This window comes from Typopeltis vanoorti, chromosome 1, assembly GCF_054136105.1.
Source record: "Typopeltis vanoorti isolate ZY-2024b chromosome 1, IOZ_Tvanoo_1.0, whole genome shotgun sequence".
NCBI lineage: Eukaryota > Metazoa > Arthropoda > Arachnida > Uropygi > Thelyphonidae > Typopeltis > Typopeltis vanoorti.
Window position 1 is genome coordinate 158,201,484 of NC_143549.1, and position 26,164 is coordinate 158,227,647.

At 37.5% G+C, this 26,164-nt stretch overlaps 1 protein-coding gene across 1 annotated transcript in view; it reads left to right on the forward strand.

The window, feature by feature from the left end:
* The window catches only part of LOC150110579 (cilia- and flagella-associated protein 43-like), a 609,434-nt gene that overhangs the window by 193,789 nt on the left and 389,481 nt on the right, over positions 1-26,164 (forward strand). Inside the window, exon 10 of the mRNA XM_090401881.1 lies at positions 16,377-16,457. Coding sequence (XP_090258007.1) covers positions 16,377-16,457 — 81 coding nt within the window. The remainder of the gene's footprint in view (positions 1-16,376; positions 16,458-26,164) is intronic.

Sequence of the window (26,164 nt, forward strand, 5' to 3'; positions counted from 1 at the left end):
CTGGTGGTACACCCGGGGGGGGGGCAAGACAGGAGGGTGTGGAGGAGACTCATTATCAACAGTGACCCCACTTAAGTGGGAGAAGCTACAGAAGAAGAAGAAGATATGATTCTGAAAAAAATTCATATGCCATCAGAATTACAGCTGATTATTACCATAGTAAAATCTACAATACAAACTTCCTCACTATAATAAACTGCAAAAAACATCCAGTCTGGTATTGATACCTAGAATAGATTTAAATAATCACTCATGTTGTTTAGAGGAGAAAACACACATCATGGGATAATAATTAACTAATGGTTATTAAATTATTAGAACAATATTTCATATTGGTCACCAATGCATCTCCATGTGCAGAGAGATATTCACACTACCATGCACTTAGGCATACTGTAGGCTAGCAAATAAAATCTTGAGTGTAAAAGAAAGTCCTGACTGCTGCTCTTCTATAGGTGTACTGATGTATCTATTGTTCCTGGCCACAAGATAATCTTCTCCCAAACTTAAATATGATGAGTATTAATTCAACAGGAAGGTTTTTCTTACTATCCCAGAATAGTGGGAAAACATGATGTTCATTCATTTGGATGTTATTTGTGATATACAGTGGCAAACAGAAAGAATGGCTAATATCTGACAGATGCTGAAAAAAAAAAAAAAATGAATGGAGCGATTTAACCCAAGATATGAAAAGTGTTTTGTTTTAATTATTTTAATTCTAAGAGTTTTTATACTTCTTACTTGTCTGTCTGTCTTCCCTCCAGAGAATGGAAACGGTAGGAGAGATGGAATGAGAGAGACCTATGGGAATGAAAGAAGAGAAGAGAATGGAAACAATAGGAGAGAGGGAATGGTAAGAGGTATAATGTATGGCGACTCAATGATCTGTGGTATTCAAGATAGGATGCGTGAGGAGAGCTTGCCAGGAGGAACAATAGAAAGGGTGGCTATGGCAATTAAGAGGGGTGAAAGGTTGGATGAGATGATTATGATGGACTTGAGTGGTAATGTAAGTCGGGCAGCGAGAGATATGAGATTTTTGCTTGAGGCTGTACGGAAGAAGACAGAGAGAGGAAAAATAGTGCGCATGTTGCCTAGGCATGATAATGACGAGCTGAGCAGAAGAGTAGTAATATTGAATGACATAATAACTAGAATGTGTGACAAGAGAAGACTGGTATATGTGGATGCTTGGAGTGTGTTTGAGGAAAGAGAGGAATTGTATGCGAGAGACAGCTTACATTTGAATGAGGAAGGACGTAGACATCTGGAGAGATTGCTGTTCTGAACGAGTCAGTGTGTCCCAGGGAGGATGATAGCAGGGGTGGCCTCTTGTGGGAATAGATACTTGGGAGAAGGGAGACGACATTAGGTAACACTGAGCCCAGTGGAGTTTAGAGGGGATAATGCTGGGTATAGAAACAATGGCATTTATATGCTTTTTACTAATGCCAGGATTATCTGGAATAAGGGAGAGGAACTGGTGGTGCAAATAGCATCAGCTTGGCCAAAAATTATTGGGATCACAGAGGCGTGGTTGACAGAAGAGGATATAATAACAGGAATAGAAGTCGCAGGGTACAGCATTTTTCAGCAGGATTGGAGGGGAAAGCGTGGTGGTGGTGGGGTACTGCTTATGATAAGTGACGACCTATGTCCTCTAAGAGTGGAGGCTTTGGAAGGCAGTGAGACAAATGATTTTGAGAGCATATGGTGTGAGGTAGAGGTGGGCAAGACAGGATATTTAGTGGGGTGTTGCTATAGACCCAGGAGTACAGAGGATGGGGACCAGGAGATGTTTAGACAGTTAAGTTTGGCAAGTGCAAGAAGAAGAATGATTGTTATTTATACTACTGTAGTTAAAATCCATTATTCATTGGATTTTAACTACAGTAGTATAAATTGGAGAGAGGAAGATGCATGTAACAATAGGGGAATGGAATTTCTAGAATTCTTGAGGGACAAATGTATTAGGCAACATGTAACAGAGGGAACAAGAGGTTCAAGAGTTTTGGATTTGGTTATAGCATCAGAAGAGTTGATAATAACTGAGATGACATCTCTCCCATCAGTTGGAGAGAGTGACCATATGGTTTTAACTTGGAAAATGAATAGACATGCAGGAGTATCAAAGAGACGGGAACTTATGTGGAATTATAAAGCAGGTGATTATAATAGTCTTAGACGTCAACTTCAGGAAGTTTCATGGAGGGAGGAATTGGAAGACCGGGATATCATTAGTGCATGGGAAATTGTGAAAGAATATTTGTTAGCAGCAATGGTAAGTTGTATACCGCGAGTGAAGAAGAGGACACAATTTGGAGTAAAGTGGATGACAAACAATATTAAACAGGAATTGCATGTTAAAAAGAGGCTATGGAAGAGATATAAGGAGACAGGTGAAGAGAGGATGCGTGAAGAATATAAGGCACAGGCTAGAAGAGTGACTAGTGTGGTAAGGAACGCGAAACTGGAATATGAGAGGAGATTGACCCTAAGATCCATAGAAAATCCTAGGGAATTTTTTAGCTATGTGGCCAGTAGGAGGAGAAATGACTGTGGAAGAATAATATTGTGGGATAAAAATGGGAATAGAGTGACTGATGCAGAGGACATGGTGGAATTGTTTAATGAACACTTTATTGGAGTATTTCATCCCAGAAGAATCAGTTTAATGCTAGAGGGATAGGGCAGGTTCGAGGTTTAGAGGTACAGGAGGAGGGTGTGTTTCAGATACTGAGTACTCTGGATGTCAGTAAAGGTTTGGGACTGGATGGTATTTCACCACAAGTTTTGAGATAATGTGCTAGGGAACTGTCAGTGCCTTTAACCTGGCTTTTCAATGAAAGTGTGGCTGCGGAAAAGGTGCCCAGGGAATGGAAGGAAGGTACGATAGTGCCATTGCATAAGGGTGCTAACAGACTGGAAGTGTCTAATTATAGGCTAGTTTGTGTGTCATCAGTAGTTAAGATCTTGGAGAAAATAGTGAGATAAAATTACCCTTATCAGCATTGGGCAGATGAGGGTAATGTTATCTGTGAGAGTCAACATGGATTTGTGAAAGGGCACTCTTGTTTTAGCAATATACTAGCCTTTTATAATAAAGTTACAAGAACATTAGATGAGGGAAAGGCATATACTGCCATATTCTTAGACTTAGCGAAGGCATTTGACAGGGTGCCACATGATAAACTGATATTTAAGTTGCAGCACATGGATGTCAGATTGGGCAACTGGATTCAGGATTGGCTGTCTGATAGTTATCAGAGAGTTGTATATGGTGGAGCAGTTTCAAGGAGGCAGAGGGTTACAAGTGGGGTCCCACAGGGCTCAGTACTAGGACCTGTATTGTTTAACCTTTATATCAATGACATTGCCAGTAGACTGCAAGGGGATATTCTGTTGCTTGCAGATGATGCGAAGCTGGGAAGGATTATTAGTAATAGTGCAGATGTGGTATCCCTGCAAGAGGATTTGAATAAGCTAGATAGATGGGCAAATGAATGGGGGTCTCAGTTTAATGCAGCAAAATGTAAGGTCTTGAGGTTTGGGAAACATCGATGGGATGCTGCATTCTCTATGGGAGGAGTTATACTAGAGAAAGTAGGGGAGAGATCTGGGGTTGATGATTGATAGAAACCTGAAATTTAGGGGACATATTGCAAAGGTGGTGAAGGTAACACAGAGGATTGCTACAATTATGAGAAGGACACTGACCTGCAAAGATAAAAGGGTTATCATTCCATTGTATAAGTCTCTGATCAGACCAGACTTAGACTATTGTTCTCAGATTTGGTCCCTAGGATTTGAAGGGGATAAATTAACTGTGGAAAGGATACAAAGACGGATGACAAAGATGGTTTCAGGACTGTACAAGGATAGTTATGAGGATCGGCTGAGAGAATGTGGACTGCAGAGTTTGGTGGATAGAAGAAGGAGAGGTGATATCAATGAGACTTTTAAACTGTTGAGAGGTGGTTATAGGGTTAACACTGGGGAGTTCTTTCGCTTGGTTGAACAGCAGGAAGAAGTGATGACAGGAGGCCATCCCTGGAAGTTACAAAAGGAAACTGTGAGCAAGAGGGTGAGGAGTGGTTTCTTTGCATGGAGGGTGGTTGAGCCGTGGAATGCGTTGCCTGATGGAGTGGTGCGAGCGAGAACGGTCAATGAGTTTAAGGAATGGTATGATAGACTGTGTTTCTTAGGGGGGGGGGGGACCTTCCCTCGATGAGTCTTGACAGACTTTATGTTCTTAGGAAGGACCTCCCACGATGAGTCATTTGACTCCATGGAGGCCTGAATATTAATAATAATTCTTTAATGAAATTATAATGTCAGTATTAAACCAGATAGAACAACTTGATAATAAAAAAATGTTTATTCAGACACTCAACTAGTTTTGTGAAATAACTCTGTTTCACATTATTGATATTGTGAGTGGTCAGTGTAATTTAGTGCTCATATAAAATTGGTGATTTTTATGTTTTCTTCTGTTTTATCCTTAGAAATTAGTGTTTTATAGTATGTGTTAGAGTAGATTTTGGTGTTTTTAGAATATTTAGTATCTTTATAACATATCAATGGTGATATTGTAATATTAAATAAAGCTGTAAAATGGCACCAAAAACACAGAAGAAACTTGACAGGACAGTTTGATAATAAAATGCTAACAATAGCAAAGTAGCATACAAATAGGTTTTCTCCACTCAGGACAATATTGAAGAGTATATTGAAAATAATTTAACCTTCAAAATCGCTAGGTTAAAGCAAATTATTAGACAGATGACGAGGGAATTACAGAAAGTCAAGTGATATTTAGAAGGAACACAGGAAGAATAAAAAAAAGTTCAGCAGCAAAATGGAAAACAGCAAAGCACGGAATCAAGTAAGTTAGTATGTAATAACGTATATGTGATAAGTAAAGTTGATTGTATAAAGAAGGATGCTATTTGGTATGATGACTATCATAAAACATGCCATTGATGAGCAAGTTATAATGTCAAGTTTTCCTGAAGCGGAAATTAAAAATATAATGCAGTCAATTGAAAAACAAAAAAGAAAAACAAAAGAGGTCAAAATTCTGGTAGGTACCAATGACTTAGCTAGTGATAAATTCAGTATGAGAGAGAATATGAAAAGGTTGTTGGGAGGAGAGAGAGTGAATAGTGAGAAGATAAAAATTGTTAGTATATTACTTTGATTGATGGAATTGAATTACAAATACATGCTATAATGGCAATGATTCGATGTGTAGGCTGTTAAGAAGGAATGGGTGTGAGTTTTTGGACATGTGAAGTGAATTTGAGGGGAGATTGGATTTCTATAAGTGGGACAGCCTACACTTGAATGCATTTGGCATCAGGAGTCTTAAAAAATTATTAGTTGGTATGAGAACTTTACACAGGGAGTCAACCTCATATTAGTGAGACTTGATTATCAGAAGCAGTCATGCTAATCGGTAATGAGTGCAAAAGGTACAGTATTTTTAGGAAAGAGGAGGGGAGGGCATGTTGCTAATAATATCAAATGACTTGAATCCAGGTAGAGTTCAGGCCCATGACTGTGATACTAGTAACAGGTTTTTATGTGGCAGTGAGTTTGTAGCTATCTGGTGATTGGCGGAATCTAACATGATTAAATACACAGTGGGATGTGTTACAGACCTGGTGGATTTGTTGCTAGTGACAAAGAAATGCATCACCAAATAAATACAATGGATGCAAAAAAAGAGGAATCATAATAGGAGACTTTAATTATTTGAACATTAATTCAGTAGCTGTGAAATCACGAGAAGAATAAAACTGAATTTATTGAGCTGTTGTGAGACAACTTCCTCAACAAGCATGTTACAGAAGGAACTTGTGGTCAAAGAGTGCTAGATCTGATTGTAGCATCAGAGGGGGTTCAGTTAAAGATATAACTATTCTGCCTCCAGTTGGTGACCATGATCATGCTTTACTCACTTGGTAACTGGCTAAGTTTATGAATGTTCCATTCAGAAAAGATAACATGCTGAACTACCAAGCTGGAAATTATGACTGCCTGAGGAGTATGTTCAGTTCTGCAGCATGGTATCAGTTGTTGGATGGGAAGGATATTGATATTCTTGTTGAGAGGATTATACGCTGGTTAAACATGATAACTAATATTTAAGGAATTGAAAGCGTATACTAGAAATATAAATTAAATAAACTTTAATATATACTTTCCGATATTTCGGCAAATGTCACGTTGCCATCTTCTTGGGAACTTAATACAAAGACACGTGCACACAAGTACTTTTTTTGCTGTTATGTAGTACTTGTGTGCACGTGTCTTTGTATTAAGTTCCCAAGAAGATGGCAACGTGACGTTTGCCGAAATATCGGAAAGTATATATTAAAGTTTATTTAATTTATATTTCTAGTATACGCTGTCAATTCCTTAAATATTAGTTATCAAGCATATCGATAGTGTGTGTGTGGAGGTGTTTAAAAATACTTAAATGATGTGATATCAGAATGTGTCCCTAGAGTTTGAATAATAAATAGAGTAGGAGGTTAAATGGATGTGTAATCTAATTAAACAAAAGATTCCTAAGAAAAAAAAGATAATGGCAAAGGAATGTCATATGCATAATGATAATGTCAGTTATGATAATTATAAGCAGCAGGCCAGAATAGTCACAGGTGTTGTACAGAAAGCTAAGTGCAAGTATGAAAAGAAACCAGCTCTACAATTTAAAGACAACCCAAAAGACTACATTATCAAAAATTATGGAGACAACTGCCATGTTAGAGCAAAACTTTAGTTTAATATAAACTAAAATGAACACTCGACGTTTCGACCTTCATATCAAGGTCATCATCTGGAGTACACACACATATATACAAAGAAACAAGCTGCACTTCAATCTACATGGTTTGCTAAAGTTCCATTCAGAAAAGATTACATGCTGAACTACTAAGCTGGAAATTATGACCGCCTGAGGAGTATGCTCAGTTCTGCGGCATGATATCAGTTGTTGGATGGGAAGGATATCGATAGTGTGTGTGGAAAGTGTTTAAAAATACTTAAATGATGCAATATCAGAATGTATCCCTAGAGTTTGAAGAATAAATATATATATATAAGAATATATAATATATAATAATAATATATAATATATCATCATCATCATGCATATCAAGGATTTAGGCCTGGCATAGCCTGTTCCGGCCTTAGAAGTCATCGTTGAATCATTTAAGAGGACGTCTGGTTTTCTTTTTCCTAATGGCTAGAAAGATTACCAAAACAAGCTTTCTATTTTCATTCTTTGAACGTGTTCCATCCATTTATGTTTATATTTTTTAATTTTTTCTATTACTGATTCTTGGTTTAATTCTTTCATAATTTCTTCGTTTCTTTTGTGATCAATAAAGCAGAGTGCTTTATTTGGAATGTGCCAGGGAGTTGACACCTGCCTTGACATATTTTTTTAATATGAGTCTTGCACTTGGTCAAGTTCCTAAGGAGTGGAAGGAGGGCAAGATTGTGCCACTTCATAAAGAAGGTGATCGAACTCGAGCATTAAACTATAGGCCTATCTGTGTGTCAGGTGTTGTGGTTAAGTTGTTGGAGAAGCTTGTAAGAACTAGGATCCAGAGTTGGGTTGACAACAATGGTATTATCTTTTATGGACAGCATGGATTTGCTAAAGGGAGGTCATGTTTTATAAACTACTTACTTATTACAATAAAGTGACTGCTTCTTTGGACAGAGGAGAAGGATATACAGTAATATACTTGGATTTCACAAAGGATTTTGATAGAGTACCTCATGATATGTTGACAGTCAAACTGGAGCAGATGGGGTTGGATATTAGATTAGTGCATTGAATTGGAGACTGGCTGTCTAATAGGTATCAACAAGTTGTGTATTGGGATGTGATATCCAGGAAAAGGAAAGTCACTAGTGGAATGCCTCAGGGGTCTTTTTAAGACCATTACTGTTTAACTTGTATATTAATGATATTGGCGAAGATTTGGATGGAGATGTTCAGTTGTTTGCAGATGATGCAAAGTTGGGACAAACCATAAAGAGTGGTGAAGATGTTGTGGCCTTTCAAGAAGACTTGAATAAATTGAGTGATTGAGCACGGAAATGGGGGATGCGAGTTCAATGTTGCAAAATGTAAGGTTTTAAAATTTGGAAAACAAAGATGGGTTGCAGTAGTTATGCTTGGTGAGAATATATTGTTGGAGGTAGAGGAAATAAGAGATCTGGGGTGAGAGTGGATAAGGATCTAAAATTTAGGGGACACATTGCCAAAATTATGAAGACAACACAAAGGCGTCTGGGAATGATGCGGAGGACACTGACGTGTAGAATTAGGGAGATTCTTATTCCGTTGTATAAGGCTTTGATTAGGCCACACATGAACTATTGTGCCCAGATTTGGTCACCGAGTTTTCAGAAGGATGAAGAGATGTTGGAAGGGGTCCAAAGGCGATTGACTAAGGTAGTTTCTGACCTCTGGAATGTCGAGTATGAGGAAAGATTGAGAAGATGTAATTTGCAGAGTCTGGTGGACAGGAGAAATAGGGGAGATATGATTGAGATCTACAAGTTGGTAAGGGGTTGTTATAAGATCACTGGTGGAGAATTCTACAGAGAATAGTGAGAGATCAGGGGAGATCCAGAGGTAATCCCTGGAATCTGTATAAAGAGGGTGTGTGACTAGGGGAGTGAGAGGCAATTTTTTTTTATGCAGAGTTGTGAATGATTGGAATGCCTTGCCTGAGAGTGTGTTTAAGACTCGGTATGATGAGATGTGTGTGTGATAAAAGGACCTCCCAGATGAGTCTTTGACTCCATGAGGTCTTGGGGTAATAATAATAATAATAATAATTTATGGTCTCCCAAGATTGGACTACTGAGCAGAATAGTGGTCACTGGCCCAATGTCAGCTGTCCCAGTCTCATTGATTCTCATAGTGAGCAGGATACTCTGCATTGCACACTCATAAAAAAAAAAAAAAATATATATATATATATATATAAATAAATAAAAAATAACTGTGGAAGGACTGATCATGGAATTTAACCTTTAACCAGTGAGAAATGATGATATCTTCCAGACCACAATCCAAAATACTCTCCTCTGCATGGATGTTCTAAGTAGGTGCCAATGATGTACCGATGTGGACAATGTCATAATATTCTGACTGCGCACTCTCTCTCTCTCTTGCTTTAAATGAAGACTGAGGTGGTGGTCCACAGAAAATTATAAAAGTTCTTATATTTTTATATAGAGGTTATGCGAAGTTCTATTTTCATTGAGTTGTATTTTTCCTGTAAGAGTTAATTTTGGAAAGTAGACTGATCTAAGTCTGTCTGGTACAGAGGCAACATAACAGCTGATTCCCTTTAATTGGTGTCTATGCATTTGGTGAACATGAGTTAGAACATTTAGAATGCGAAGGATGTTTTTTTTTAATTTCTCACAAAGTTACAAAACCTATAGCATATTAGTTCCATATATGAGCAAAAGGTTACAGAGAAAGAAGTAGTCTGTTGATGCATTTCTTGAACAGTTAAAAGCTGTAGTCATTGGAGAGAGCGTGAATGGGAAAGGGTGTTCCAAAGAACAGAAATAGCTGGAACACAAGAGGATGAAGAGGAGGTTAATTATTAATACTTAGGCTATTTTGCCTATTTTCATAAGGAGTATCCCTTTATTATGGAACTGACTTTTTTTTTACTCCAATTAAATTAAAACATTGATGATATATATTTTAAAAACATAAATTAAAAGAAAAGTAATACAAAAGGAATTTTTGACATACCTTTATAGAATCCTCAAGATTAACTTTTTTATAGAACGGCATCAGAAATATATTGATAAAAATTATATATAAAACTGAACTGTAAACTTTTTATCTTAATATTTATCTTCTCCCTTTTTTTAAATTTTGTAGTTCATCCTTGATACAAATTTGGTTTTTAGTCTGCATATCTTTAATTTCTGCATTTTATTTTACATATATTTTGTTGAGTGTATGAAGTGAGTACAAAGGACAACAAATCAGAATGGGATAGTTAGTATAAGGCATCAAAGGAGAGATGGGACTAATGGGCTTCTGCAATTCATGTACACTAATGCCAGGAGTATTAGGAACAAGAAGGAAGAGCTTTTGGCCTTGGTTGGCACTTCCAGGCCACAGGTTGTTGGTATTAGTGAAACATGGCTGATGGAAGATGATAAAGCTAGTGGGATTGCATGCGACGGGTATAGCGTGTTCAGGAGTGACAGGGAGAATAAAAGGGGGGGGGAGTGTTATTGATGATAGCTGATGAGTTGCAGCCAAGGAGTATAGAAGTTGAACTGCAGGATAGAGAAAAGAGCACATTTAAGGCTGTTTGGTGTGAGATAGAATCTAGCAGAACAAAATATACAATTGGGTGCTGCTATAGACCAGGTGATGGAATAGATGGTGGGGATAGTATGCATAGGCAAATAGAAGAAATGAGTGGAAGGAGGGTAATTATTATGGGTGATTTCAATTATGGTAACATTGACTGGAAAGAGGAGAGTGCACATGGGAGGAAGGAATTGGATTTTATGCAGTTATTAAGGGACAACTATCTGTGACAGCATGTAGTGGAAAATACCAGGGGGCAGAGAGTGCTTGACCTAGTAATTGCAACTGAGAACGTGGCTGTAACGAACATGACCATGTTGCCACCAATTGGTGAGAGTGACCATAAGGTCATGACTTGGGAGGTGGCTAAAGGAGTGGAATTTACAATTAAGACAGGATACATGTGGAATTACCAGGCTGGTAGGTATGACAAGCTTAAGAGTGTGCTTGGCTCAGTGCCATGGCATGTAAAACTGCAAGGGCTGGATGTTGATAGTGCATGGGAGGTGGTTAAGAAGTGTTTGCAGGAGGCATTGGTTGACTGTATACCAAGAATCTGAATAATAAATCACGTAGGGGTTAAATGGATGAATAACACTATTAAGCTTGAGCTGCAAAAAAAGAAACAATTGTGGAAAGAATCCCAAACAGTTTTTTCAATATGTTGCAAGTAAAAGGAAAAATGTTCATGGCAGAATGATTTTAAAAAATGTTGAGGGGTAGGGAGGTAACCGAATCAGTCGATATAGTGGAATTACTGAGCAAGCACTTTGCAAGAGTATATCATCCAGGTGGTGACATTGCAGGAATGGAAGAACCAACAGCTTATACTGGAATTGTGATGAATGAAGTAGAGGTAACTAGTCTATTACAGAACCTCAAGGTCAATACATCTGTGGGATTGGATGGTATACCAGCTCGTGTCGTACGTGAAGCGGCTAAAGAATTGTCAGTGCCCTTGACCATTTTGTTTTAATTTGACCCTCAGGTCTGGTTCGGTAATACTTATGGTAACATTGACTGGAAAGAGGAGAGTGCACATGGGAGGAAGGAATTGGATTTTATGCAGTTATTAAGGGACAACTATCTGTGACAGCATGTAGTGGAAAATACCAGGGGGCAGAGAGTGCTTGACCTAGTAATTGCAACTGAGAACGTGGCTGTAACGAACATGACCATGTTGCCACCAATTGGTGAGAGTGACCATAAGGTCATGACTTGGGAGGTGGCTAAAGGAGTGGAATTTACAATTAAGACAGGATACATGTGGAATTACCAGGCTGGTAGGTATGACAAGCTTAAGAGTGTGCTTGGCTCAGTGCCATGGCATGTAAAACTGCAAGGGCTGGATGTTGATAGTGCATGGGAGGTGGTTAAGAAGTGTTTGCAGGAGGCATTGGTTGACTGTATACCAAGAATCTGAATAATAAATCACGTAGGGGTTAAATGGATGAATAACACTATTAAGCTTGAGCTGCAAAAAAAGAAACAATTGTGGAAAGAATCCCAAACAGTTTTTTCAATATGTTGCAAGTAAAAGGAAAAATGTTCATGGCAGAATGATTTTAAAAAATGTTGAGGGGTAGGGAGGTAACCGAATCAGTCGATATAGTGGAATTACTGAGCAAGCACTTTGCAAGAGTATATCATCCAGGTGGTGACATTGCAGGAATGGAAGAACCAACAGCTTATACTGGAATTGTGATGAATGAAGTAGAGGTAACTAGTCTATTACAGAACCTCAAGGTCAATACATCTGTGGGATTGGATGGTATACCAGCTCGTGTCGTACGTGAAGCGGCTAAAGAATTGTCAGTGCCCTTGACCATTTTGTTTTAATTTGACCCTCAGGTCTGGGTCAATCCCAAGGGGATGGAAAGAGGGGAAAATAGTTCCGCTGCATAAAGGTGGTTCAAAGGCTGCTGTTGAAAATTACCGGCCAATTAGCATAAAGGAATCATTATCAAGGTCTTGGAGAAAATAGTCAAGAGGAAAATACAAGATTGGATAGATGAAAATGGGATACTATGTCGGGGACAGCATGGTTTGTGAAGGGTAGGTCATGCATCAGTAACTTGCTCATGTATTATAACACAGTGATGGCTGAACTGGATAAGGGTAATGGGTTTACAGTGATTCTACTGGACCTTGCTAAGGCCTTTGACAGGATACCACATGGAATTCTAATCAGTAAATTGCAGCATATGGGGATGGATATAGGGTTGGTGAGATGGATAGGAGAGTGGTTGACGGAGAGATATCAGAGAGTGGTTTATTCATGAGTAGAGTCCACAAGACGGCCTGTGACTAGTGGTGTGCCATTAGGATCTGTTCTTGGACCACTGCTGTTTAATTTGTTCATTAATGATATAGGAAAGGATCTGAGAGGAACAGTTCATTTGTTTGCAGATGATACAAAGTTGGGTAAGGCAATAGTGAATGCAGATGATGTCAAAATTTTGCAAGATGATTTGGATAGATTGGAGGTCTGGGCTAAGGAGAATGGATGTCAGTTTAATGTGGCAAAATGTAAGTTATACATTTTGGGGTGAAAAGATTAGCAGCAGTTTACTACATTGGTGGAACTGTACTCCAGGAAATTGATGAGGCACGAGATTTAGGAGTGTTGGTGGATAAGGAGTTGAAGTTTAGGGGGGCACATTGCAAAAGTGGCCAAATCAGCTCATCAAATCACTTGGTTGTTTGATGAGCTGATTTAATGAACCTGTTCTCATAAGGTTCATTCCACAGACCTGCTATCATCTTGTTCCTCTGTATCGAGCCTTGATAAGACCCCATCTCGACTATTGTGCCCAGATTTGGTCACCTAGGTTTCTTCTTGATGGGGAGGAGATGAAGAGGATCCAGAGGCGAGTGACCAAGATGATAGCAGGTCTGTGGAATGAACCTTATGAGAACAGGTTGAGGATTTGTGGGGTGAAAAAATTGGTTGATAGGCAGAGGAGGAGTGATATGATTGAGACATTCAAATTACTGAAGGGTTTCTGTAAAATTAATTCAGAAGATATTTTTGAGAACAGGGCTGGTTGTGGGAGGACTAGGGGACATCCATGGAAACTGGGCAAAAGTGTGGTTAGTAAAGGTGTTAGAGCTGGGTTCTTTACTTCTAGAGTGGTGAATGAGTGGAATGGGCTTCCAGAGTCTGTGGTGGATGCTGTGACAGTGAATGAGTTTAAGGTGAGGTATGATAGATACTGTATGAATATTGAATAGTTGTGATGAATATGATTTGGGGCCTCCCTCGATGAGTCTAATGACTCCCTGGAGTTGCCCATAATAATAATAATAATATATTTTTATCTCTTTTTTTATCCCCCGTTTTGAATAAAGTTCTAATGTATTTAATGTATTTATTCAAATGATAGTCCTAAATGGTTTATAGTTCATTATTCTTAGTTCATTTTAATGGTATAAAGTCAGTTATATATATATATATATATATATATATATATATATATATATACATACTCATAACTGATATATGTATATATATCATAACTGATATATATACATATATCAGTTATATATATATATATATATATATATATATATATATATATACATACTTTTTATCAATATTTTTCTGATGCTGTTCCATAAAAAAGTTAATATTGAGGATTCTATAAAGGTAAGTCCAAAATTCCTTTAGTATTACTTTTCTTTTACTTTATATTTTTAAAATACATATCATGAATGTTTTAATTTAAGTGGAATAAAAAAATCAATCCTTATGAAAATAGGCAAAATTGCCATAAGTATTAATATCAGTTTAGAGGAGTAACATGGAAAATTTCCAGAAATAATATTTATTTGAGGAGGAGGTGATTTAATAGTAAAGAGATATTTGACTAGCAGTTGCTCATATTCTTATATCCTTGGAAGAAAGTGGAGGATTAGTGGTGGCCATTTCAGCAGAATATTGTCCACAAAATTATCTATAAAACAGATATAAAGTAGAAAACAATATATATGAGTGAATGATTGGAGTGAATCTGTGAGAGAGGAATCATTAGTTAATCAGATTGCCTTCTGCTTTTGGATATCAGTTCTTATTCTTCTTCATACTATTATTATTGTCATCATCTAATCTCCATTTCATTAAAAGGCTTATTGTGAGAAATCTCACTTTCACTAACATAGCCCATGATACTTCCTTAAATGCTATTTCCATATGCATCACACTCTCTCTCAGACAATGCATTTGAATCACCCACAAATCTCCATGCAAAAAACCCCTTCCCCTCCCATTAACACTTCTTTTGTACAGCTTCCAGGAATGGCCTCTTGTTCTTCCCCTATCTCCTGCATTCTTTGAAAAAAAAGTCACATCCCATTTGGCACTATTCTAATGATAAAGGACCCATGATTGAGAATGGCTGGATAAATAATGTTTCACACTAAAGAAAACGTGGGCAAAGTTAGGTCTGAGTGACCAACAGGAGCATCTGATATCTACCATGTATCTGGAAGAGGAACTAGTTAAGAAAACGTTAAGTGTGCTGGCAGGGTGTTGATAATTATCTGATATTGTGGTAAAGAGATTATTAGTAGAGATTATTAGGTTATTGCCATTGGCATATACATTGGCACCCTTCCAGCTTGATTTGTGGAATTAGAGAAGCAGAGCCAGTTTGAGTTGTGGACATTGAAGTCCCCACCAAAAGCGAACTTAATTTTTTGAGTATTTGGACTGCAGCAAATCAAGCTTTAGTGATATTTATTCAAAGAGGTTAATATATTATTAGAATTCTGAGAGTATTAGAGAGAAAAACAGAGTGAGTGAATGCTACTAAGTTTGGTAAGCATACTTTTAAGCCAGAGCAGATCACACAACTTGGATCCCCTCCCCAAGTAACTGGGGAGGGGATCCAAGGTTTTAGCATTTTCTGATATGGGATCACAAGGGGAGGGGATCCAAGGTTTTAGCATTTTCTGATATGGGATCACATCCAAGGTTTTAGCATTTTCTGATATGGGAGGTTGGTTCTAATTAATGCTAATGTGCTGCCCTAGTGACAGAAGGAATGTGCAAGGTGTAATTTTGGGCAATTAAGATGGATGATATTTTCTGCGGTCACCAGCTGAGTTTTTCAGGAATAATGTGTGGTGTGGATGATAAGTGGTTGTGCACAAATGCTGGTGAAATGGATAGAGAAACTCTTTTTGTAAATATTAATTTTGTTTGTTTTATGTATTGGGTATTGCTACTCTTTTTTTTGGATTGTGTTTTTGTGGAAGGTTTTTTTTGTGATCCATAGTACAACCATACTGGATTAGGTTCTTCATTGTTGGTGTAAAGGAAGAGATTAGAAGTATGCAACAGGAGGTTGGGGATTCATGAATGGTAAGCACCCCCCCCCCCTCACACACACCATAAGTAACTGGCAAAGAATTATTTGGTAGCTGGTTGAGATGCTCTTGATTTGTTACTATTGGGTTAAGACTTGTATATTGTCAGCTTGCAGTACCATTTTGCTGTATCCTTGAATGCAACAACAGGGTCTGGATTCTTTCAATGTATTTGACATGCCCTTAAGGGAGATCTGTTGCATTATATGTGAGAAGGAAATGAAACCAGAGCCCTTACTCTGGAGACCAAAGATGACAGCAGGCAACTGTAAGCTTCCAATAAGCAATGTGCTTAACTGGGTGATGAAAATTATATACTACCTAGATATGTACTTAGCATTTTCTCCAACTAGGAAAACTATATATACCTTCGCAGAACATTGATTTGCAGAAAAAGGCTACATGGGGAGACATTAGGGTTGGCTTATTTTGGCTGGAAAGGCTCTGTATTGAACATCACTATTGCTATTTTACAAAGCAGGTTTTGCAAAATTATAAAAATGTTTATAGCTTACAAAGTAGGTAAACATTATTAAATAAGTAGACATGTAAGCAGATAATCATATAGCTGGTTTATAAAATTGCTTATCAGTGTTTTCATAGAATATGTATTTTCTTTCAGAGTTTGAGAAAAAGTGGGTTAATTCAGGCATGGGACATTAATACTGGATGTATTATTTCTACATTATACATAGGTGAAATGGTAAGTATGGATCTAAAAATATAAGATAATTTTATTGTAGAATCTGTATATTGTATGATATCTAATCAAAAAGTATTAAGAAATCTGTGAAAACCAAAATATTTTTCTTAACAAGTCCAGGATTTAATCCTTTTTAAAAGAGGCTTCTTCTCCTTTTATGCTTTTTGCTTTACCATAGTCAAGAAGCACTTTATTTGTAAGTACATTACAGATTAATGTATCAGCATCATTTCCTGACCTATATGATTAAGGAATGAACAGAACACTTGGATAATATGACATAATTAAGATTTCATTACTGGTTTCCTATTAACTTACATTGAGAGAGAGAGAGAGAGACCTGTTACATTGTTGGAAGATGGAAGATTTTCCACTTGGTTATACTATAAATTAAAAATACCAAGAAATTATATACTTGGTTTAATCCTTTATCCAAGTGTAAGAAAACAAAATTTTCACCTGAAGTATTTTCAGGACTGGGTTATCTCGTATATAGAAGCTAATGACTTCACACAATGTTGGATCTCCAACATTGAAACTGGATGGGATTTGTGTTACCATTGCCTTGTGGTTGGTCTGTACGAGCCTGGACAGTCTATGTCAAACCTGGTCATCAACGGCATGTGATCATCCGCTACTTGCTCGCTGGGTGTTGGTACATCTTTTGATATACTCGTGGTAGATCCTTGATACGGTTGCCATCAAAAACCCCAGGATTCTTACCACTTGAGCTATAAAATGGTCCATCTGTCTTGCACCAATAATACATCCACAATCAAGGTTGCTAAGATTGCCACATTTACCCATGTTTGTTGATTGAGATGCACTGTTGGGTAGCCCTATCTACCTGTTTACTATCCGTGTTTGGTTTGGGTACATTTCATGCTGCATGAGGGGATGCCCGCCTCAACTTCCCTTCATCCATATCTCTAATGTTTTGTCCAATGGATGTATATTAGTCTATGATGTAATTTCTGTAAAAATACAGCTAGTTTTCTCTCTGTTTGTAATAACTTATATGTTTCTATCATGTTCCCTCTTTTCTGGCTATCTAAACTTTGCAGCAAACACATCTTCAACCGATCCTCATACGGAGCATTCCACAGACGTATCACTAGCTTGGTCACTCATCTTTGAATACCTATCCACTACTTCATGAAACCCAAGTGAGCAAATATGTGCACAGTAGTCAAGATCAAGCTAAAATCATAACATTATAAAGAAGGATTATAACCACCCTATCTTTACTTGTTAGTATGTTTTTCAGCATCCAAGTAATCCTTTGAGATAATTTACCAACTTTTGCAATATGTCCTCTCAGCTTCAACTCTTTGTCCGCCACTACTCCTAAGTCCTTGTCTTTGTCAATTTCCTGAAATCCAATACCATCAACGTGATACAAAGTATGCAACCTTTCAACTTGAAGTGCATAACCTTACATTTTACAACATTAAACTGATAATCATTTTCCTTGTCCACAATGCAATTTATTGAAATCATCCTGCAGGATATTTACATCATCTATAGCAACTATTGCCCTCTGCAGATTTGCATTATCAGAAAACAACTAAATATTCCTCCTTAAATCTTTTTTTTTACATCATTAATATACAACTTAAAGAGTAATGTCCCCGTTATAGTGCATTTGATTCTAAACTAATAATCTTAGATTCCACACTACCATATATTACCTACTGGTGTCTGTCAGTCAGATCACTTTCTATCTATGGAACCAGCTTCATATCCATTTCCATTTGCTCCAACTTTTGTTATAGTTTTTCATGCTGTATTCTGTCAACTGTCTTTGCAAATTCTAGCAGTATCATGATGTAGCCATTTCTCTCATCTAATTCTGCTGTCACACTATTATAAAATATAAAATATAAGTAAATTACTAAGGCAGGACTTGCCTTTTAGAAGGCCATTTAGAAACCCATAGAATATCCTATTAATATCTATCCACTGCTGGATTTTACCTTTAACCAATACTTTCAAACCCATTCCTGACATATTAAATGGTCTGTAATTTGCTATTTCTGTCTTGGAGCCAGCTTTATGTAAATTAAACTATCTTATCCTCTTTCCACTACCTTGGAAATTTGCTACAGCTGAGATTCAGACTTGAACAACTTCATCAGAGGCACTGCCAATCTCTTGCACATTCATGTAGCAAATGGGCCAACATGACATCCAGTTGTACTGCTGTATTCACATTGGTATTTTTCAATGCTGAGCACCTCCTGTTCATCCCCCTGTATTCTGATATCAGACTCTGTCACATGGGCAACTGCAAAATCCCAAGCTGAATGATACACCTTTGCAAAGTGATCATTCAAACAGCTCAACCATTACTTTTGCTTCTGTCATTTCCCACAGTCAGCATTGCTTAAAGTTATCCTTCCATAATAATTTTTCCTCTTACTTGCATGATGAAAAAAACTTTGTAGTTTCCTGAAATACATGTAAACATGTATTTCAGGAAACTACAACGTATACTAAAATATTAATTATAAAAACTTTAATTAAAACTTCCTATATTTGGCAATGTTGCATTACCACCAGGGATCACAAAAAAACCAACTATGATATGTGCCTGCTGGCACTAACGCTGGACAAATGAGGCTGAAGAAAGGCAACCACAGTCAGTCCTAGAGTCTAGTGGGCTAAATTAGGTAGTCTTGGCTATTGGGCTGAAGGTCTAAGGACGAGCGCTTCCCAAATTTGGGACAGTCTCATGCATCGAAATTTGTTGAGGTTTGGAAAGGTTTTCAGGGCTGACGAATATTCAAGGAATAGCCTTTCATATTCATATTTGCATCAATATAATAGAGTAGCCTTCTTCCAGTGTATCTTGTGTGTGTGTGGGGTGTAAACATGATCACTCTTTTCTACTCTATTACACCACAGCAAATACAATGGCAACCTTTGGACAATCCTTTCCAATGTCTTGAATGCTTCAGCAGACAAAGAATTTCAAACAATACAATGTTGACACATCAGCTTCTAAGCCTCAACTACCTCTTAACACAATAGCAAACTTATTATCCTTTGCTCTGAAGCCTGAAGAAATTTAGAGCACCCATACATGGCCATAACTACACAAGCACCTAAAAAAATTCCTGCAAAAGAAATAATGACCCAAGTAGAATGAGGTATCCTCAGCCTTCTCAGTCAGATTGCCAACAAATCAGACTGAATGTAGATAGTATACTCACCTGATGCTAAACCACCAAAAAAGCAGCCTCTCAAGAAAAGAATTTGAAGCTCTGCAAGAAATGAAAAACAATAGCAGAATAGTAATTACCAAAGCAGATAAGAGAAATACCATTGTGGTTTTACACCACAATGGCATTTTTATACCTAAATTTAACTTAAAGTTAGGATGTGGTCTATAAGCCAAATGCATCTTATAAACTGGTGCATCTTATAGTGCATCTTATACATCAATGTGTTTTTCATGTATGTGCAGTTACGGTCATTGCTGCTTGTTGGTAATGCATGATAGTTTGAATAGTTGCATGGTCATTAACAATCATGCATTTAAACAATGTCAATACATTATTACATTTCATTTTTTTAATAACCCATGGATTCTATGAAGTACAGACATAGCTATACAACTACGTTTAAGCATAGTGTGATTGAGTACGCAAAAAAGGAATGGCAACAGGACAGCATAGCGGCATTTTGGACCTCTACCTACAGAAAAAATGGTACAAACTTGAAAGAAACAAGAGCAGCAAGTAATAGAAGTCTACAAAACACAATCTCTGCAGAAAACTGACAAAATGTCCAGAAATTGAAAATGAATTAAAAACTTGGATAATGGAGTAAAGAAGATTGGATTGCTGCATATCTACAAAATTGTTGACAACAGAAAGAAATATCATAAGGGAATGGAATTTCTAGAATTCTTGAGGGACAGATGTCTTAGGCAACATGTAACAGAGGGAACAAGAGGTTCAAGAGTTTTGGATTTGATTATAGCATCAGAAGAGTTGATAATAACTGAGATGACATCTCTCCCACCAGTTAGAGAGAGTGACCATATGGTTTTGACTTGGAAAATGAATAGATGCAGGAGTATCAAAGAGACAGGAACATATGTGGAATTATAAAGCAGGTGATTATAATAGTCTTAGAAGTTAACTTGGAGAAGTTTTGTGGAGGGAGGAATTGGAAGGCTGGGATATCATTAGTGCTTCGGAAATTGTGAAGGAATATTTGTTAACAGCAATGGTAAGCTGTATTCCATGAGTGAAGAAGAGGACACAATTTGGAGTAAAGTGGATGACAAACAATATTAAACGGGAATTGCATGCGAAAAAGAGGCTGTGGAAGGATATAAGGAGACAGGAGAAGAGAAGATGCAGGAAGAGTATAAGACACAGGCCAGAAGAGTAACTAGTATGGTAAGGAAGGCAAAACTGGAATATGGGAGGAGATTAGCCCTAAGATCCAAAGAAAATCCTAGGGAATTTTTTAGCTATGTGGCCAGTAGGAAGAGAAATGACTGTGGAAGAATGATATTGAGGGATAAAAATGGGAATAGAGTGACTGATGCAGAGGACATAGTAGAATTGTTCAATGACCACTTTATTGGAGTATTTCATCCTGGAGGAGTCAGTTTTAATACTAGAGGGATAGGGTAGGTTCGAGGTTTAGAGGTACAGGAGGAGTGTGTTCCAAATATTGAGTACTCTGGATGTCAATAAAGCTGTGGGACTGGATGGTATTTCACCACAAGTTTTGAGAGAATCTGCTAAGGAACTGACAGTGCCTTTGACCTAGTTTTCAATGAAAGTCTGGCTGCAGGAAAGGTGCCCATGGAATGGAAGGAAGGTAAGAGCCATTGCATAAGGGTGGTAGCAGACTCGAACTATCTAATTATAGGCCAGTTTGTCTGTCATCAGTAGTTAGTAAGATCTTGGAGAAAATAGTGAGGGACCATATACAGCATTGGGCAAATCAGGGTAATGTTATCAGTGAGAGTCAACAGATATTTGTGAAGGGGAGCTCTTGTTTTAGCAATATGCTAACCTTTTATGATAAAGTTAAGAGTATTAGATGAGGGAAAGGCATATACTGCCATTTTCCTAGACTTAGCAAAGGCATTTGACAGGGTGCCACATGATAAGCTGATATTCAAGTTGCAGTAGGGTCTGGATGTCAGATTGGTCAACTGGATTCAGGATTGGCTGTCTGATACTTATCAGAGAGTTGTGTATGGTGGAGCAATATCAAACAGGCAGAAGGTTACAAGTGGGGTTCCACAGGGCTCAGTACTGGGACCTATATTGTTTAACCTTTATATCAATGACATTGTTCGTGGATTGCAAGGGGATATTCAGTTGTTTGCAGATGATGCGAAGCTGGGAAGGATTATTAGTAATAATGCAGATGTGGCATCCCTGCAAGAGGATTTGAATAAGCTAGATAGATGGGCAAATGAATGGGGATTTTGGTTTAATGCAGCAAAATGTAAGGTCTTGAGGTTTGGGAAATATCGATGGGATGCTGCATACTTTATGGGAGGAGTTAAACTTGAGGAATTAGGGGGAGACAAGAGATCTGGGGTGGATAATTGATAGAAACCTGAAATTTAGGGCACATATTGCAAAGGTAGGGAAGGTAACACAGAGGATGCTGCAATAATGAGAAGGACACTGGCCTGCAGAGATAAAAGGGTTATTATTCCATTGTATAAGACTCTGATCAGACCACACTTGGACTACTGTTCTCAGATCTGGTCCCCAGGATCTGAAGGGGATAAATTAACTGTGGAAAGGGTACAAAGGCGGATAACAAAGATGATGTCAGGACTGTACGGTGTTATTTTTGAGGATCGGCTGAGGGAGTGTGCACTGCAGAATTTGGTGGATAGAAGAGGGAGAGGTGTTATGATTGAGACTTTTAAACTGTTGAGAGGTAGGGGAGTTCTTTTGCTTGGTTGAACAGTGGGAAGGAGTCATGACAAGGGGCCATCCTTGGAAGTTACAAAAGGAAACTTTGAGCAAGAGGGTGAGGAGTGGTTTCTTAGCATGGAGGGTGGTTGAAGCATGAAATGCTTTGCCTGATGGAGTGGTGAGAGCGAGAATGGTTGAAATGGTTGAGAATGGTGAGAGCGAGAACATATAGAGAGGACAGCCATGGGTTTTACACTTTCTCCACCCCTGGCTAACTTCTTCATGGAGCCCTTTGAAGAAAAAGCTTTAAACTCTGCCCCACATAAACCCACTGCTTAGCTTCAAGATTTAGATAATGTGTTCTCCATTTGGCTACATGGCCTAGATATGCTCCATATTTTCTTACCACATCTAAATAATCAACACACCAGGATCCAGTTTAAACTTAGAAAAGGAAAACAACAAGAGTCTCACATTTCTAGAAACTCTGATTACACACCAGCCTGATGGATCCCTGGCATTCTCCATTTACAGAAAACCTACACATGCAGGTTGATACATTCACCGGCAGTCATCCCCCTCCCCTTACAACAATATGAGATTATAAAATCCCTAAATAACATGGCAAAATTAATCAGTTCTGATAATAGTGCCCTGACTATGAACTTTATCATATTCTCAACACTTTCTTAGCCAATGGCAACAATCCCCAAAAAATCCAAACAATATTAAAATCCTGTAACCACAATCCCCCCTCCACTCCCTCCCCCCCCCCTTCAGAGCAGAGATTACTCAAGCTCTGTCACCATTCCATATATCCAGGGCACATCCAAAAAACTGACAAAAATCCTAAGGAAATACAACCTTACAACCACTTACAGATCACATAAAAAATGGCATCTCTTATCTGCTCCACCAAAGACAAGCCACATTCCCTAGACCTACCAGGTGTCTACAAAGTCCATTGATGGCAATGTAATGGCAACATTATTGCCATCATCAGGGATATTTTAGTACACATTGATATTTCCTGAAAAATAACAGTTATGGGTAACCAACGTATGAGCCTATCTACTAGAATCACCTTTTTCTTTATATTCCATCCACAACTGATTTTTTTTTTTTTATTCAGCTCTTGCTGAATGTAATATCAGTATGCAGAGTGATATTGCATCTTTACTTTCTGATATTGATCTTTACTTTTTCACTTTTTTTTTACTTCTATCAGCAACTCTTTCATATCTTCTCTTATTGCATATTTCTTAACTTTCAAATCATTCATACCAGCCACAACAATCAATTCTTTCTGTTTTCCCCTCTGCAAACTAACATACTCAATCTTTGCATCTGAGAAGCATGCTTTCATGCTTTTATCTCATTAACTATACTTCTTATCATAAAATCTCCATATAATGCCTTCTCCTTATTTCCACTTTCATTCTCCCTCCTGATGTATCATACAACAATCATTTCTGCAGTTGTTCTAGCTCATATTTTTATCTTATGAAGGATGTTGCATAAATGCACAATTTCACTCCTTACCATAACCTCATCATTCACGTTATCCTCAGCAACTTCTTTCATGCTTTCATTCTATTTCACGCACTGTTGTTCACTTCTTCCACATTCACTACAACAATTTCACTATCTTGCCTTACTTCATTCTCCCACTTTACACACAACTCACATTTCTTTTACTTGCACCCAGAACATTTTTAATTCTCTTTCTTCACTGTTGCTCTTCTACCATAAACCATTCACTTTTGGCAATGAGTACATAGAACACATACACATATTGAACTATGCAGTTTGACTGAACACTTGAGCTAATTCCTTTAATTTTATTTCTAGATCTTCTGCATTTTTGTCAAGTGAACTGTATCATTAGCAAAACACAGATGAGTCAGAATCTTTCTATTAATTTATCTCCTCAATTCTTCCACTTCAATTCATGAAAAACTTCCTCTAACACAGATGTAAAGAGTTATGAGATATTATCTTCCTGTCACATTCCTATATTTACTGGAAAAATTTCACTTTTAGCTTAACGACAAAGGTGACATAAATATATACATATTTATACAGGGTCTCTGAAAAAAACTCCGGGGTTTTTAACAGAAGTATTTTCTATTTAGACCACAATACGATGGTGTTTTGAGCATATTCGTGAAGCGACAATATTTAAGTTGTAGTTCAAATGTTGTCCAACTGATATCAGCACTGACAAACCAGATAGCTGTACAGATGTGCTGTGCTGCAGTAATGGCATCACCACAAGAGAAAGCACAGTTATCGTTCGCAGAAACAAAGTCAGTGACAACTGTCCAAAGAAATTTCAGGTGGGAGTATGATAGGAATGCTCTGAGTGACAAAAGCATCCATAAGTGATATCAACAATTCTTGGAAACAGCAAGTGTTTTAAAAGGACACTCAACAGGTAAGCCTACAACAGGTGTGGAAAACATGGAATAAATTCAGTCTTTCTAGCTTAGCTCGAAACGTTTGGATCATAGTGTGAGTCATCAATTAAACATTCCTAAAAGCACACTACAGCATGTTGTTCACAAGAGATTGAAACTTCCTGCTTATAAACTGCAGCTTGTTCATCACATCTAGCCTACTGATAGGCAGCAAAGAACTCATTTTGTGACCACCATGTTAGACCTCATTGCTGAACATAACAACTATCTCCAGAGCATTTTATTTTCTGATGAAGCAACATCTCATGTGCATGGAGTTTTGAATGGCCATAAATTTTGGGTGTGGAAATCTGAAAATTCACAAGAACTGGTGGAGTTTGTCCATGAGAGTCCAAAAGTCAATGTCTGGTCATGATCGCAATGTTGAGCCATTTTTTCCATAAGGAAATAGTTACAAGTGTGGCATACCTGTATGTGCTAGAGAACTTTATGTTTCTCCAGATTGAGAATGTGGAAGGCCTCATTTTCCAACAGTATGGGGCCCCCGTCACATTATGCAGCGACTGTGTTCAACAACCTATTCCCAGGAAAATGGATAGGCAGACTTCCTCTGCCTATTGCTTGGCCACTGTGCAGTCCCAATATGATTCCAATGGTTTCTTCTTTTAGGGCTATATAAAAGACATTGTGCATCAAAAAAAAAAAAAAGTCTGCCCCTTGCCCACTTGCACCATAGAATAACATTAACCTTGGAAGCAATTCCTATGCATATGTTTACCTGAGTGTGGTCTGAGGTGGAATTCTTGTGATATCTGTAGGGCTGTAAATGGTGCACACGTTGAGTTACACTAACAGGTAATCAAACTTGTGACATTGTACATTGATAATATTTGCTATATACATTTCTGCTTCTTTGAAACTCCAGATCCTTTTTCAGATACTCTGTATTTCAAGGTTTCTATGCATGTTTCTTTTATTACATTTTATCAGTGATTTAAAGTAATAGAAATTTTGTAAGAGTCAACATTTCAATGAAATCAAAATCTATAAAGGCTAAACCAAGATGTTTATTATATTTGTTTGTCCTTTCTATAATTTTCCTAAGAGTATGGATATGATCAGTGGTGTTGTAATTACATCTTAAAACCTGCTCCTCTGATTGCATTACACAATTGCTGTAATGTACCTTTTTATCCTCTGTTACCTCCTATATAATGTTGAAGTAATGCAGAAGTCATATTTTCATATACATTTTAAAATACTCTGAATTAGAGATAGTTTGGAATTTTTTCCTCTTGGAAAAAATTGTACTATTTATATACTATATACTATTTTTATAACCAAGTTGGTTATATAAATAACTTGGATATATATAAATATA